Source organism: Talpa occidentalis, unplaced genomic scaffold, assembly GCF_014898055.3.
Source record: "Talpa occidentalis isolate TD23 unplaced genomic scaffold, MPIMG_talOcc4v2.1 talOcc4.11, whole genome shotgun sequence".
NCBI lineage: Eukaryota > Metazoa > Chordata > Mammalia > Eulipotyphla > Talpidae > Talpa > Talpa occidentalis.
This window is the reverse complement of record NW_023601104.1, coordinates 33,074,683-33,091,004: the sequence shown is the minus strand read 5'-3', so window position 1 is coordinate 33,091,004 and position 16,322 is coordinate 33,074,683. Positions and strand designations below refer to the sequence as shown.

The window sequence follows — 16,322 nt, the reverse complement described above, 5'->3', positions numbered from 1 at the left end:
AGAGTTACACCTAAACAATTCGACTTTGTTTAAAGTGTATCTGAAATCAATTACCCTAAGAGGCAAGACCAAATACAGAACTAAAGAAGGATGGGCAAGGAGAAAGGGTAATGGAAAGAAAAGTAGAATTTATGAACACATAATTCTATTGTCTGTGATTAAAGTCCTTTACTTTTTTAGCACCACATTAAACGGTTTTACATATCCAGTCACTTAATGAAATCCAACAAACTCTTCAAGAGTTCTGGGGATCTGGTCTTGGTAGTTAATGTCATTAGCCCGAACTGCTCGGGCAGCCAGGCACTTGAGACTCATCTTCATTTGAGTTTTAAGTAGTATTTCAGATACCCCAGTTGTACTTTTGTCTAGCGGAGTCTTATTCTGCTTATTTGTCATGTCAGTGTGAGCGCCAGCTTCAACTAGACTGATGATGATGGAGTGCAAGGTCAAAAAATCACTGATGGGCCTGTTGTACTGAACAATAATGTGAAGGGCACTGTTCCCTTCATTGTCCACAGCATTCACCTCAGCACCACAGTCCAGCAAGAGCTTTGTGACCAGCGCATTTGGAAAGCTACAGACGTCATTGGTGTGAAAATCATCAACTGGGGTATTCGAGTTGACAGCTAGATGAAGCAAGGTGAAACCTTCACGAGTTCTGGGATCCAGGTGAATCAGGTTGTAGATTTGCTTATTAATTTTGCACTGATCTTCTTCACTGCACTGTGTTTTGGTGGAGATACACACTAAATACAGAAAGGTATAAAGATTACATTCGTAGTTGTCCATAGCATTGTGGACATCAGCATCTGGAATATTTTTTACTCTGTTCATACTTTGCTCTATTTCCAAAACACTGCATCTCAAAACACATTCGATGTCTGGAGCCTTCACAGTTTCATTTAAATGTATCATCTGTGAGAAAACTTGAGCAAATCGAAGAAGATCCTTGTGAGTATTCCTGTTACCTTTCTGCCTGAGGTGCAGGGCATGAAGCCACAACTTGATACACTGTTCGAATTCCATGTTATCTGCATAAACAGCTCCCCTGTAAATGATGGGATGGGAAACATCAATATTGTCAGCACCTAAAATCCGTTCCCGCACGATAAGGCCTTCCATATGAAGAGCATCTCTGTCTTGCCGAATGGATTCCAGTTCCTGAGGATTTCTACATTCAGTTCTATTTCCATACGCATGTATTGGTGGAAGAACTTCCTTCTCAAGAATGTTATCACCATCTTGAAACCTCTCCAACATGGCTAAATATAAGTAGTGGTATGTCTTCATGATGTCATAGTTCTCACGGTCATTTGCAAAGGAGGCACCCAAGAGTTCCAAAGCTTCAATCCGACTTCTTCGGTCACAATCAGCATGGGAGAGCAAGAGTTCGACAACATCAGCTTTACAACTTTCAGCAGCTACTTTTAATGGCGTCATCCCATGGCCATTCACTACTATAGCAGCACGCCATTTTATCAGCTCTTTCACAATATCTATGTGCCCAGCTTCAGCTGCAAAGTGCAATGCTGTGGCTCCACAGTGTGCTTTAGCATTGGGATCAGCACGTTGTTCTAAAAGGTATCGGACCACATCTGTGTGTCCCTTATATGCTGCAATCATCAGGCAGGTGTTGTCATACTTATTGGCAATGCTGATGTTGGCATTATTTTCAACCAAGTATTTCACAATGTCCAATCTGCCATCAAAGCATGCTGCCCGCAGCGGGGTTGAGTTAGTTACTGTTGTATGGTTCACGTTGGCTCCATGACTGACAAGAAGTTTAACAACTTCAAAATGTCCTGCTCCTGCTGCGCACCAAAGAGCGGTGGCACCGTCAATGACATACCTATTCATGAAAAGAGCAAACAGTTAGGAAATGGAGGCCACATGACCTAATGTAAGTTTAAAGAAGGTATTCACTTGCACTGACCAAAAAGCAACAGAACATTAATAAAACAGTAGTTTGGTTAAAAATAAAGCCAGGTGGGCCTCCCTGGTGGCACAGCGGTTGAGCGCTGGGTTGCGAAGCTGCCCGCAGCCTCTGCAGCGCCGGTTCAATCGCAGGCTGCTCCCCGGCCACCGGAGAAGCAGACCTGTGCATGGCGCACAGACCTCTCCTGCCACCCGCTGCTCCCCTCAGCAGTGTACTTCAGTCCTTCTGCTTGCTCTGCTCCCCGCTCTGTCTCTGGTGAATTCTCTCACCCTCCGGTGCTTCTCACTGTACCCAGTGCTTGTATAAATAAATAAATCTTAAAAATATATATATATATAAAAAAATAAAGCCAGGTAATTTAACTAAAGTGCTTCAAGTCCCTAGTTAATGCTGTTAATAAGTTTTTAGAAACTGGGACTTTAAATCAAAGGATGGAGAACAAATATAGAGTTCTCAAATAATGACATTTTGCTTAATGTCAACTGAGATTGTTTTTTCTCATCAACATTATAACAAAATGAGGGCCTCCCTGGTGGCACAAGGGGTTAAGCACCACACTGCGAAGCAATCCACAGCCTCTGCAGCACGAGTTCGATCCCCGGCCGGCCAGGGAGCAACCCACATGGCACAGCAGACCTCTCCTGACTTGCCCGCTGCTCCCCTCAGCAGCGTATTTCAGTCAGTCTTCCTGTTCTGTTTCCGGCTCTATTTCTGGTGAATCCTCTCACCACCACCCCCCGCTTCCCCGCACATCTGGCTTGTACCCCGGTTCTTGTATAAATAAATAAATCTTTAAAAAAAAAAAGACATGATTCACGAACCTGCTGTATTTGTACCTGATATGAGCTCAATAATGTTAACCATTACTGTTATTACTAAATATATAAACTTAAAAAAAAAATCACCAATTTTCTACTTGCAAAAGTAAATTTCAACAAGCACAGAGAAGATGCGTAGAGAGCTATAATTTCTTTACCACCAGGCTGAAGGACTTGCTCTTCAGAGCATAGCATGTTTCACCTATCCAGAATAACCCAGGTACCAGTTTCTCTCAATCTGTCCGTAAGAAAGCCACTACAATCCCTACATTATGTTACAAACTGCTTTCTGAAAAAAAGCATTTAAGAAGCTATCTTCCCCTCAGATTATCTAAGCTAATCCAATAACATACTTACTCTGCTACAATGTGAAATAAACAATTACTACTTCATACATGGATCACATAAATATGATGCTAAACAAAAGAAATCAACAGAACATAGCACTTTATTTATTACTTACATATTGTACTCTCTGGAGTGTTAGTAGTTAGGATACTGAGTACCTCTGGCAGGGACAGGAGGGTAAGGTAACGAATGGAAAGATACAAGGGAGACTTTATTAAAGACATGTTCACTCTGTGAAAGTTTTATGTACTTTTTAATTAGTATACTTTTCTCCTCACGCTATGCTTCAATTAAAATGTTTAAAGTGTGTACACACACATACACACACGTATATTCGTATATGCCTATGTTCCTCAACTAAACCATCTGGAGAAAAAATACTAACAGCAGGAAATAATGAGTACTTTCCAAAAACAAAGTAAGTATCTTCCTGATCTTCAGTCTAGGACTAGACTCTGTTCATCGTCACTACTTACTAAGTTTCTGATATATGGAAGGTTCATTTACTAGTTATATAAAACTATCCTCTTGCTAGGAGACCAATCTTTTCCAATTTTTTTCCAACCTAATTTACCAATTTTTTAATCTATTATTGACTATCAGATGTGAAAAGTAGATTTTTACTAGCACACATGGGTCCACTGTGCCAGAACCATTAGAGTAAGTTTACTTGCAATTGTTACAAAACAATAAAAAGGTCACTCAAAAGCAATATTCAGTATTAATTAAAAAAAGGTACCAAAACCTCACTGGTGAGTTTCTCAGTATATAATTTTACACAACACGGTTTAAATCATATCGCCCCTGAAATGAAAAGGAACATATAATTTCCCCAATATAAAATAAATATCACAGTTTAACACCAACAAACAAGCCCCTCTATCATTTCTGTGGAAAATAAGTCACATTTTTAATAATTCAAAGTTACTTCTGCAGTTTCCAATAATGACACTAAGTGTTTATAAGGAAAAGCCTTCTCAGTAACAGCTGCATATGGGGTTACCAAAAGGGATAATGTAGGACTGACTTGCAAGATGTTTAAAGCTACTGTAAATGTCCTATATCTTGAGCTGAACATGACTAAATGTGTGGAAATTTAGGGAGAAAACTCAAAAACTCCTCACTTAAGATTTGTGTAGTGTATGGAAGATATACCTAAAAAAAAAAAAAAAAACTGAAGTCTTCTGAAATGTCTTTTAATATTTTAAGTATTAAAAATACCATTTAATTAATTGGTTTTTAAATTAAAGAATAAATTAAGAGGGGCCTCCCTGGTGGCACAAGGGGTTAAGTCGCATTACTATGAAGCTATCCAGCCACTGAAGCACGAGTTCGATCCCCGGCCAGGGAGCACAGCAGATCTCTCCTGCTGCTCCTTTCAGCAGTGTATTTCAGTCAATCCACTTGTTCTGTTTCCCACTCTTTCTCTGGTTAATCCTCTCATCCCCTGCAACTTCAGTTCTTCTACGCATAAATAAATCTTTAAAAAAAGATGTTTTTTTAAAAAAGTGAATTCTCCCTCAAAATTATCTATAGATTCAATGCAATCAAAATAAAAATCCCTGTAGATTTACATATATGCACATGCATGCACATGAATTCACGTATGTATGCACTATGTATGCACAAACTGATGAGCCAATTCTAAAATTTATATGGATATGCAAAGGACATAGAACTAAGTTAATCCGGAAAGAAAAATAAAATTGGAAGACAAATGACAGTAATTAAGAGTGTGTCACTGGCACAGATAAGACAAATATGTCAATAGAGGAAAAAATATCCAGAAATATTCCCACATATAGTCATCTGATTTATGACAAAGCGCCCATTAAATTCAGGTAGGAGGGCCTCCCCAGTGGCGCAATGGGTTGAGCACAATGCTGTGAAGCTGTCTGCAGCCTCTGCTGTGCGGGTTCGATTCCCAGCTGGCCAGGGAGATACCCACATGGCGCAGCAGACCTCTCCTGTCTCGCCTGCTGTTCCCCTCGGCAGTGTTTTCGGTCATCTGCCTGTTCTGCTTCCCGCTCCGTCTCTGGTGAATTCTCTCACCCTCCCACACCTCTGGCCCGTACGCCAGTTCTTATATAAATAAATAAATCTTTAAAAAAAATATTCAGGTAGAAAATATGTTCTTCTAATAAATGGTGCAACTGAATAAAAATAAATGCAACTAAATATCTGTATGGGAAAAATTAGCCTCTATTCTTACCTTTTGCTATACATAAAAATTAGAGAACATAGGTGTACAATATGAAAAGCAGGGGCCTCCCTGATGGTGAAAGGGGTTAAGTCCCAGCACTATGAAACTATCCACTTGGCATGAGCTGGATCCCCAGCAAGGCAGGAAGCAACCCACATAGCATAGCAGACCTTTCCTGTCTCGCCCGCTGTTGCCCTCAGCAGTGTATCTCAGTCAATCCACCTGTTTTGTTCCCGGCTCTGTCTCTGGTGAATCCTCTCACCCCCCCCCCAACCTCCGTACCTCTGACCTGTACCCCAGCTCTTGTATGCACAAATAAATCTTTAAAAAATGTATGAAAAGCAAAACAGTAAAAGTTTCTTTTTAAAAAAAAAAGGACTATCTTCATGACCTTGGGGCTGATGATGACTGCTTAAACAGAATGCAAAAAAAGTACTAACCATAGAAGGAAAAAAACTGGATCTATTGAACTTCATTAAAATTAAGAAATTCTATTCATCAAAAGACATGAAGAAAGGGAAGAAACAATCCACCGACAGGAAGAAGAAATTTGCAATCGATGTATTTGACAAATCAAAGGAAAAAGACAAAACTGATTTAAAAAATGGGTGAAGAGACTGAACAAGTAAACTTCACAAAAGATATTCAAATGACTGAAAAATTGTGAAAAGATGCTCAAGATAATTACTCACTAAACAAATTCAAATCAAAACCAAGAATTAGGGCCTCCCCTGGTGGCACAGCGGTTGAGCGCTGGGTTGAGTGCTGGGCTGCGAAGCTGCCTACAGCTCTGCAGCGCCGCCGGTTCGATCCCCAGCCACAGGCGAGGGTCCCACATGGCGCAACAGACCTCTCCTGCCGCGCCCACTGCTCCCTTCAGCAGTGTCCTCCATCTGTCTGCCTGTTCTGTTCCCCGGTCTGTTTCTGGTGAATTCTCTCACCTTCCCGCGCTTCTGTCTGTACCCAGTGCTTGTATAAATAAATAAATCAATCTTTAAAAAAAAAAAAAAAAACAAGAATTACCAATACACACCCACCAGAATGGCTAAAATTAATATGACTGACATGATATTACAGTATTGGGCAGGATGTGGAGTAATTCTTGCTACTAGTGGAATTTGCTGCTAGGAATGAAATTCCAAAAATTAACCACTTTTGGCAAACTGTCTGGTAATAACCATTAAAATTAAACAGATACTGACTTTATGACCCAGCAATTCCATACCTTTGTATATACCAAAAAAAAAAAAAAAAAAAAAAAGCATGCAAATATCCACCCAAAAACATATACGAAAATAGTCAGATTTATTCACAGTAGTCAAACACTGGAAACCAAGATATTCATTAATAGAAAATGGGTAAATAAGCTTCAGTGTACTCATATAATGGAATACATTAAAAAAAAATACAGGTACTTTCAGAAACTATAAAAGGCAGTAAAAAATGTAAGGAAACAGTGTGCTTCCTGATAATATTCAATTGCATGGATCTAGCCCACAGATATTTCATTAAGCAAAAGACATCGGGCAGAAAGGAATACACCATACAACTCCATTTATAGGAAGTTAAAGTACAGGAAAATACTTGAACCTATACAACATGGTAATGGAAGTCTGAATAATCATTATTCTGAGAAGAGGAAAAAGGGGAAATGACTGAGAAAGGGCACAAGGGGAACTTTTAGAGTGATAAAAATGTTCTATATATTGATCTAGGAGATTACATAGATATAAACACATTAAAAATGTATTAGACTGTACAGTCAAGAAGTATACATTTTACTAGATGTTATACCTTAACTAAAAATAGACGTAATTTACAATAAATTTAAAAAGGCAGAAATAAAAGAAAAAATTAAATGAACACAAATAACTAATAAATACTTTCAATGCACCAAGCACTGTACTAAACGCGTAATGAGGAATAGTTCTCATTTAATTCCCACAATAACCGCCTCCCAATGCTCCTATGAGGTAGATACTAATATGTCCATTTTACAGATATATAAAAGGTGTAGGGCCTCCCTGGTGGCACAGAGGTTAAAGTCTCAGGGTTATCAAGTTATCATCAGCCAATGCGCTTGAGTGAGTTAGATCCTGGCCAGGGATCGGCCAAGGATCCAATCCACAGGGCTCCACAGACCTCTCCTTGTCTTGCCTGCTGCTCCCCTCAGCAGTGTATTTCAGTAGATCTGCCTAATCTACTGCTCACTCTATCTCTGGTGAATCCTTTCACTCCCTGTACCTCTGGCCTACACCCCAGTTCTTCTATGCATAAATAAAAATAAATCTTAATAAAAAAATAAATAACAAATGGTTTACATGAGATTAAAAATACAAAGATACTCAGGAAACTATAAAAGTCAGTAAATGCAAGGAAACAGTGTATGTCATTGTTCAAAATTTGTTTCAATTTAAAGAGCAATTTTTTAATTCAATATAATCTATCAGAAAATTAATACATAGTTGGCACAATTATATTTAAACAGTAACAATGTTTCCTAGTTCTCTTTAAGAATCTGAAATTATTATATATCAGGAACATGAACCTAAACTACCTAAAGCTCAAGAAATGGTACAATAAAAAGGCATTCACATACATTACCTTGCATCTCACAACAAGAACACAAAATAAATGATTCCCACCTTAAAGATTAAAAAAGAGACAGAAAGCGATTAAAATATTTTTCTGACATAAAATCTATCAGAATGTATTGAGTGAAAATTAGGGGTTAAGTCTCAGCACTATGAAGCTATCGGCAGTCACTGCAGGGAGCTAGCTACCCACCTGTAACAGCAGACCTGGCCAGGGAGCTACCCACATGTAACAGCAGACCTCTCCTGTCTCACCTGCTACTCTCCTCAGCAGTGTATTTCAGTCAATTCACCTGTTCTGCTCCCTACTTTGTCTCTGGTGACACCTCTGGCCTACACCCCAGCTCTCGTATGCATAAATAAATCTTTTTTTTTAAAGATTTGTTTATTTATTTATACAAGCACTGGGTACAGTCAGAAGCACAGGAGGGTGAGAGAATTCACCAGAGCCAGAGTGGGGAGCAGAGCAGGCAGAAGGACCAAAGTACACTGCTGAGGGGAGCAGCGGGCGGTAGGAGAGGTCTGTGGCCATGTAGGACCCTCGCCCGCAGCCAGGGATGGAACCAACACTGCAAAGGCTACGAGCAGCTTCGCAGCCCAGCGCTCAACTGCTCTGCCACCAGGGGAGGTCCAATAAATAAATCTTTTTAAAAAAAATAGTAAAAAGGAAATACAAATAAATACTTCACTGATCTTTATAACAGTCCAGTGACTTTCCCTGAGGACGCCTAATAATTTCCATTTTTCCAAATAGTGATTGATGAGATCCTCAAAACTTTCAATTAACTATTTTTAATGAAGCAGTTGATATTTTAAAATTATTTATGACAAAAAATTCACTGCAGAAAACAAAATAATTATCTCTTCAAAAGCCTAGTTCACTAGACTTTTGAGTTTCACATCTAAGTGAAAATATAAAATGCAAATTATAAACCTAACATCTAAGATATTCATTTATCCGTTTTATAAAATACAGCTAAAATTATAAGGGCACAGTGCCTCAAAACAAACTGTCACATGCATTTATAACAGAAAATAAAGACGATGAAATTCTAAGGCATTCACTTAGTACCTATGGGGAAATCACTATAAAACAATGAGCTTTCTAGACTAAATCCAAAAATGCCAGGCAAACTATTATATATTTCTTTTTCTTTTTTTTTTTTTAAAGGTACAGTTTATTTAGAGGGAGGTGGTTTATAAAGCCTTTTTTTTTTTTTAAAGATTTCTTTATTTATTTTATACAAGCACTGGGTATAGTCAGAAGCACGGGAGGGTGAGAGGACTCACCAGAGACAGAGAGGGGAGCAGAACAGGCAGAAGGACCGAAGCACACTGCTGAGGGGAGCTGCGGGCGGCAGGAGAGGTCTGCGCGCCATGTGGGACCCTCGCCGGTGGCCGGGGATCGAACCGGTGTTGCAGAGGCTGCAGGCAGCCTCGCAGCCCAGCGCTCAACCACTGCGCCACCAGGGGAGGCCCTATTATATATTTCACCTTAAAAAAAAAAATTCAAGAAACTATAATTTGATACTCACCTTTTTAAATAAAAGGAATGTATCAAGTGATAGGAACACTTCATAATAAAAAAAGAAAACATTTCCGATCATAAAATAATCTCACCTAGTTCCTCATTTAATTTGAAATAAAAATGTCAGGCTCAAGCATTTGAAATGGAAATAAAAATTCATTAAATATAAATGATCATCATTTTCTTTTAACCAGAATGCTTAAAATCACTCATTAGACCATTTGTAATACCTCGAAATGTATACTGCCAGGACTTTCTAAATATGTCAAATGATGTGCCCCTCACACCTTTTTCTCTACAGCTAGACATTTTTAAAAGTTTTAGTACTAGCACTGACTTTAAGCTTCAGAATTCCCAGAAGACTCATTCTCCTTTCCATCCATGTCAGCAAATCCCTGACTGCAGTTCCCCACAAACTGGCACTGAGGCCCTCAGAACTCAACCAGCTTAATAGTTCATGGTCAAAAGACACCTTCCCTTTGTTCTGTTCCATTTCTGTAACAGTTTAACAGCCTCCCATTCTCCAACTAACAATTCTTTCATTCCTACTCATGTCACTTTTCTTCTTGTCAACTCACCTATGTTCATTTTGGTCTTTACATATTAAGCAGCAAGTAAAATAATTTCAAATGTTACCCCTGAAAATATTAACAAAGACTCCAATATCAACCTGGAGTTTAATCTACATAGGTGGTCTCTTCCTCAGAGATTCTATTAGAAATACACTTTAGTTTCCTAAAGTAACTATAGGCAGAATACAAACTTTATAGTTTTTTTTTTAAATTTTTAATTACTCTGTCTCTATGTCTCTCATACACACAACACCCACACATGTACCATATCAAATTCATAATTACACAGATACTGCTGCTCTGGATAAAGCTTAGAGCTGATTTTTTTTTTTTTTTAATATTAGGCAAGTAACACAATAGATGGTGATAAATTTGGCAAAAAAATTGTGAAGATAGGGCCTCCTTGGTGGCACAAAGGGTTAAGCACAACATGCTGAAGCTATCAGCAGCCTCTGCAGCACGAGTCCAATCCCTGGCCTGCCAGGGTGCTACCCACATGGCACAGTAGACCTCTCCTGTCTCACCCGCTACTCCCCTCAGCAGTGTATTTCAGTAACTCCACCTGTTCTGTTCCCCACTCTGTCTCTGGTGAATCCTCTCACTCCTCCCATCTCTGGCCTGTACCCCAGCTCTTGTATGCATAAATAAACAAATCTTTAAAAAAAAAAATTGTGAAGATGGTTAACAAGTGATTGAAAATTAGGGAACATTAATCTACCTCAGCACACACAGAGAACCTGTTAGTCCCCACCTGGCCAAGGCTCTTAAGGGCGAATGGAATGTAAAGGGGGTTTGGCTAAGTGCCACTTAAGAGTCAGCCCCCAAAGGGTGAGTGAGCTTCACACTGTTAACAGCTCACTCAGGCTAACATTTTCATGATGTCTGGAATGAGTGCAAAGTGAAATCATGACATTTGCAAATAACACTCTATCTAGTTCTGAAATGTCAAAATGACTTAGATTGCAAAATAATCTCAGAGTGATGTGAGTAGGCAGAAAGGTGGCCATGAACTTAGATTCTTCTCTTTTGCTCTTCTACTTTGCTCCTCAAAAGTAGAAACCTTTCTTTTTTTTTTCTGTATCCTTCACAGAACAGCAGCACAAGGCTAGCTCCACCGTAGACATTTAATAAATAATATAAATGCTAAACTACCTTTAAACAGAAACTAATAAATTCATAATTTTAACAATCCATAAACAAAGAAGATTCAAGAAAGTTCAGACAAAATCAGAAATGACGGGATATATGTGACTGCAGACTCACCAACCTAACTCTTGATATTTTACAATCAAGGGATCATGAAAATCTGGTCTCCACCTCGTTCCGAGTCTTCCACAATCTTTTTCTTATTTTCCCCATCCTGGAATCTCTTCCTAAACCTATACTGAAATACTTGTCATTACAAGGGCACCAAGCTGCTGCTTCTGCTCTTCTTCACTTCCTGCTATCCTTTAAGAACCAGCTCAAATAACACCTCCACTGTGAAGCCTCCCCTGATTCCCTCAGGCAAAGTTGAGCACTAACTCTTGCTGTGCTCCCTCAGTGGTTGAAAAGACTTCTATAACCGTAACTAGTATCACAGGTGTAATCATTCATTTTCAGACGTATCTCTCTCTCCCCGCCCCCCGTACAGTCTTCCTCCATAGTGGGAATAATATGTTAGTCATCTCTGCATACTCAATCCCTGGCACACAATAGGTGCTCAGTAAGTGTTTACTGAACCTCTTAATTTCACTGGACACTGCAGAATAGCAGGGTATGATCGTTAAGGAAGACAGTAATGAGCAAAGCCTTTCCAAATGCTTTAGAATATACAATTTTCTCGCCATTCTTCTCTCCTCATCCAAACAGGCATTAGCAAGCCCCTTAGCAGCAGAGTTCCCAGCAGCTGTTATTGCAAAGATTCTTATCTCAATAGATGCACGTGTCTACACAACTAGAATGGTGCTGAAAGTTCAGGTGTCATTTTGCTTCACTCACCCTCTGCATATTTAAAAAAAAAGAAAAGAAAAGAAAAAAAGGAGGAGGAGGAATGCAGGGATTTACAGAAGCCTACATGTTGCCATCTTTGGTCAATGTGAAAAAGACCATTTCCTTGGGCGGAACTGTGTGGAGAATATAACCAAAATGAAAATGCATACATTGTGCAAAAATGAAAAATGATGTAAGAATTTTATATAAAATAAAATATAATTTAAAAAAAGACCATCTCCTTAATATCTAGAGAGGTGCTACCACAGATGAGCTACCCACAATGGTCTATCATTTCATGAAAATGTAATTAATACTCCACAACATTTTCCTCTCATCTAAAACAAAAGAAAAAGCTTTTATTATTAAATCTAAAAAAGATGAACCAAAATCCAACAATGCCCTAGTCGTCGTGAAGAAAGTCATGTTTTTTCAATCAGGTTTTTACCAAAGCAGTCTTCAATCACCAAAACTAGACAGGTATCTTTAGCTAGGACCCCATCTACCTCGAAAGCAATGCTAGAAGTGCTAATATGCTGGCACAGGTCAACATAAACAAGTGCAGTTAATGAACCAAACTCTTCATGCAGATGTAATCTGTGAAACACTTTATAATCGTCCATCGCAGAAAAGAGGATAACATCAAACCTGGAATTCCATGTTCAACGTTATGGAACCCAAATATATGTACAATAAATTTAAAGGGCAAATTTTCACTATGACGAGATGAATTTTTTAATTCCCAAACTCGAATAATAAAAAATTATGGCGCGTCCCCATAACATCCCAGTAACTTAAAAATGGCAACCTCTCTTACATTTTTCCAGCTAGTATTATCTACCTCAAGCAATGTGGAAGAATCAGAAGCATGTCTTGGGAAGCCTGGCTGCGAGGCAATCCCTGCAAGAGGCTTGGGTTGCTTCTGTTTTTTTCTGATAGGAAGCCCGCAGCAACCTGCTAACGGGGTTATAAAACCACTCTGAGGAGTTAAAAACTGGGATGGCCAAATAACTCATCAAACGGAGGTCTTCGGTGTTAACTGCAGACCTTCCCGATTCCTGATCTCTGTTATAACCTGGTGCTAATAAAGATAAAACCTGGCTAGGCAGCCACCTCCACACTGCTTGTTCAGACTATCCAGTAGAGAGTACCTAGACATCAAGCCTGAGGGTGTGGTTATTTACCTAGAGAAGGCAGAAAGGGCCTGTGAGGATGAGCAGCAAAACATGGGCTGGAGTATTAGCCCTGGAAGATAAAGGTGACCATTAATGGGCCAGAGGTACAAAAGGGGGAAGTGATACCTCTCCAGGACGAGGGGAAGAGCGCGGGAGGGGGGTGGGCGGCGAAGCGATGGGTCCACACACGTAGGAGAGGAGGTTGGAGCTGGGATGTACCTACCCGTCGAAGCGCACTGTGCCAGTCTGCTGAGTCTGCACCCGGTAATGTTCTAACAGCAAGCGGACCACCTTGGCGTGCCCATTGCGGGCTGCGATGATGAGGGGCGTGGAGCGCTGCCCTCCCTGCTGGCTGACATAGCCGAGCAGATAGCGGATGTCGCTTTCAGACCGGTTGAGAAGCAAGGCGGCCAGAGTCAGCACCTTGCCCTCGCTGGCCGCCTTGTACACATAGCCGGCCAGGCCCTCCATGGCCGCCGCCAACTCCAACACCCGTTTGGTCGCCACCGCTGCTGCTGTCTTGCGCCCCCGGAGGCCGCGTTCGCCAGCGCTTCAAACCTGGGCCCTCACAGCCCATTCAACAGGGCGCCGTGGCCGCCGCCGCGCCCAGGCAGCAGCGCGGCCCGGGGAGGGCGGAGACGCAGGGGTGGCCGAAGGCCGCGGGGGGCACGTCCGCGGTCCAGCCCCGGCAGGGAGGAAGGCGGTCAGGGCCGCCCCCGAGGCCCCAGGCGCCGGCCCTGGGCCGAGGGGATCTCCATGGCGGCCGCAGCCCCGGGCCTCAGGCCGGACCCCTCCTTCCTGCGGGCTGCGACAGGCGCGCGCCCGAGCTACGGGTCGCCGGCGGGGTCCCGCGGGGCCGCGCGCGCCTCGGGCGCTGAGTGATGGGCGCGTCTCGCCGGAGCCGGCCCGCCGGGCCTAAGGCCTGAGAATGCTTCCGCCTCCGCTCGTCGTCCTCCTAGCGGAGGAAAACTCGCAGGCCTTCGCCCACCACAGCCGAGAAACGCCTGACGCAGTCGATGCTCCGGCGCTCCACGCCTGGGGGGCCGGGGCGCCGCGGAACGCTCCCGCTGCGGCAGCCCCGGAACTCTGGGCGGGGAGGAAGACCGGCCTCCGCCGACTGGGCCGGGAGGGGGAGGGTGCGAGCGGGAGGACGGTTAAGTGGAGTGTCTCTTCCAAAGCCGACCGGCCGGCAAACGAGGCCCTAATGAAGCAAGGTTCTGCTGCGCGGAAACGGCCCACTCTCTCCGTTTGGGCCTGTTTGTCCTCTTTGCCCTTGATGCCTGAAGCCTCCTGATCGCCCCACACAGCCCTGGGGGGTCCGTAGCCACCGAGGGGTATACAGTGAGGGCGCTGAGCCGATATTAGCGGTGGTCTCGGAGGTCCATCCCATTTTACCATGGATGGTGCAGGACCCCTCTCTGCCCCTGATTGGGGCCCCAGGAAAAGGGGTTGCACGGTGTCTGCAGGGGCCAGTGTAGGAAGAGGGCCATGTTTCTGAGCCTCGGAAAGGTGGGAAGGCTTGAGCATCAAGCTCTGAAAAGGCACTGCAAGTACGGCCTGCTCTCCCTGGTGAGGGGGGTTGAAAGTGAGGGAGGTTGGGGCAGAAGAGGTGCTCAGCGGTGGGAAGAGCTCGATATCCTGGGAAGGAAGACAAAAATCAGTGTTCACACCTAATCCTGTGTCCGGACTATAATCCTCAGCCTGACAGAACCTCCGTTTTCTCACATACCTCACAAGATTGTTAGAATTTGCAAAGATCTTTTAGCCAACAAACACTAGAAATCTAAGTGCCAGGCTCTACTTGGCACTAGGAATAGGATCGACCAGATAGACACAGTGTATTGTGGGGGAAACAGATAATAAACAAATGATAGGCAAGACTGTTTGAGTTAGTATCAAACAAATGAAATAGATGGTAGAGGTGCTAATTTAATTTGAGTGGTCAAGGAGATCTCTATGACAAAAAGAGAGTATTCTAGGCAGAGGGAATAGCTAGCCAAAAGTCCTAAGGGAACAGTCTTGGTGAGCTCAGAAACAATGGTCCACGTGGCTGCAGCAGAGTGCGCTTTAGGAAGGATGACAAAAGATGACGTCAACAAGATTCAGATCTGTTAGGGCCAATGTAATAACCAAAGGAAAGGGTTTAAGTTTTACTCTATAGTGTGATGAGGACATTCAAAGAGTTTTATTTTAAAGATTTATTTATGCATACACGAAATGGGGTACAGGCCAGAGGTGTGGGGTGAGATGATTCACCAGAGACAGAGTAGGGAGCAGAACAGGTGAATCTACTGAAATACACTGCTGAGGGGAGCAGCAGGTGAAACAGGAGAGGTCTGCTGCACCATGTAGGTTAGCTCCCTGGCAGGGGATCAAACTCGTGCTGCAGTGGCTGCAGATAGCTTCAGAGTGCTGTGTCTTAACCCCTTGCACCCCCAGGGAGACCCCTTCCTCTCAGCTTTGTTTTCTGAGGGAAACCTGATTCATCTAGCTACTCATTGCTGAACCTTTTTTCTCACCCTTGCAAGATGAACCAGGATTCATCCTAGTGCTCAGTTTGGTGGTGTAACATAATGGGTGTTAGAGGGGTGACTGGACCAAGAGTCATGCCAGAAAGGGGCTGAGAACTAGCACTGCATGGCCTCCTCCACCAGAGAGGAATACACTTCTGCTCCCGCAGCCCAAGTTCAGGTGCCTTGGGCTGCTCTCTTCTGTATTTATCTCAATTCTCTTGGTTGCTCAATAACCATTAGCTGACTGGTTGAGACTCCTTGGTTGCCTCTATTTACCTGGGTTTAGAGGGTGACGTCTCTGTGGTTGGGTTGTGCAAATCTAGCAAGAGAATATGTAAACAGGATAAGACTGCATTTCCCCAAGGCCAGAGCCCGGAAATATTTCCTTGTGCTTCTGACCTGTTCTCCCCTCCCTTAATAGAAAGCTACTGTGCATATTAACAATAATAAGATATAAGTAGTTATAGCCAGATGTAGACAAATTTGCTGATGACAACAAAAGGCAAACTGCCACCTAGACAAAAGACAGGACCCACCTCCAGCTATAAGCAGAATGAACTGTACCTTCCATGGAACATTCTTTTTTCCAAGGTAAGTCAGTCCAGCCTTCCAGCACTGAATTGATGGGCTTTATAACATTTGGAAGGTGTACATGCAAAAATGC

The 16,322-nt window shown here is 42.4% G+C and overlaps 1 protein-coding gene across 1 annotated transcript; it reads right to left on the bottom strand.

Annotated features, from left to right (window-relative positions):
* Nucleotides 1–153: 153 nt before the first annotated feature.
* On the bottom strand, nt 154–14,207 carry FEM1B (fem-1 homolog B). The gene is made up of 2 exons (XM_037502794.2): nt 13,369–14,207; nt 154–1,849 (listed from the first exon to the last, which is right to left on the bottom strand). Exons 1-2 carry the CDS (start codon nt 13,614–13,616, stop codon nt 214–216), a joined length of 1,884 nt encoding a protein of 627 aa, XP_037358691.1. The 5' UTR covers nt 13,617–14,207; the 3' UTR covers nt 154–213.
* Nucleotides 14,208–16,322: the final 2,115 nt, after the last annotated feature.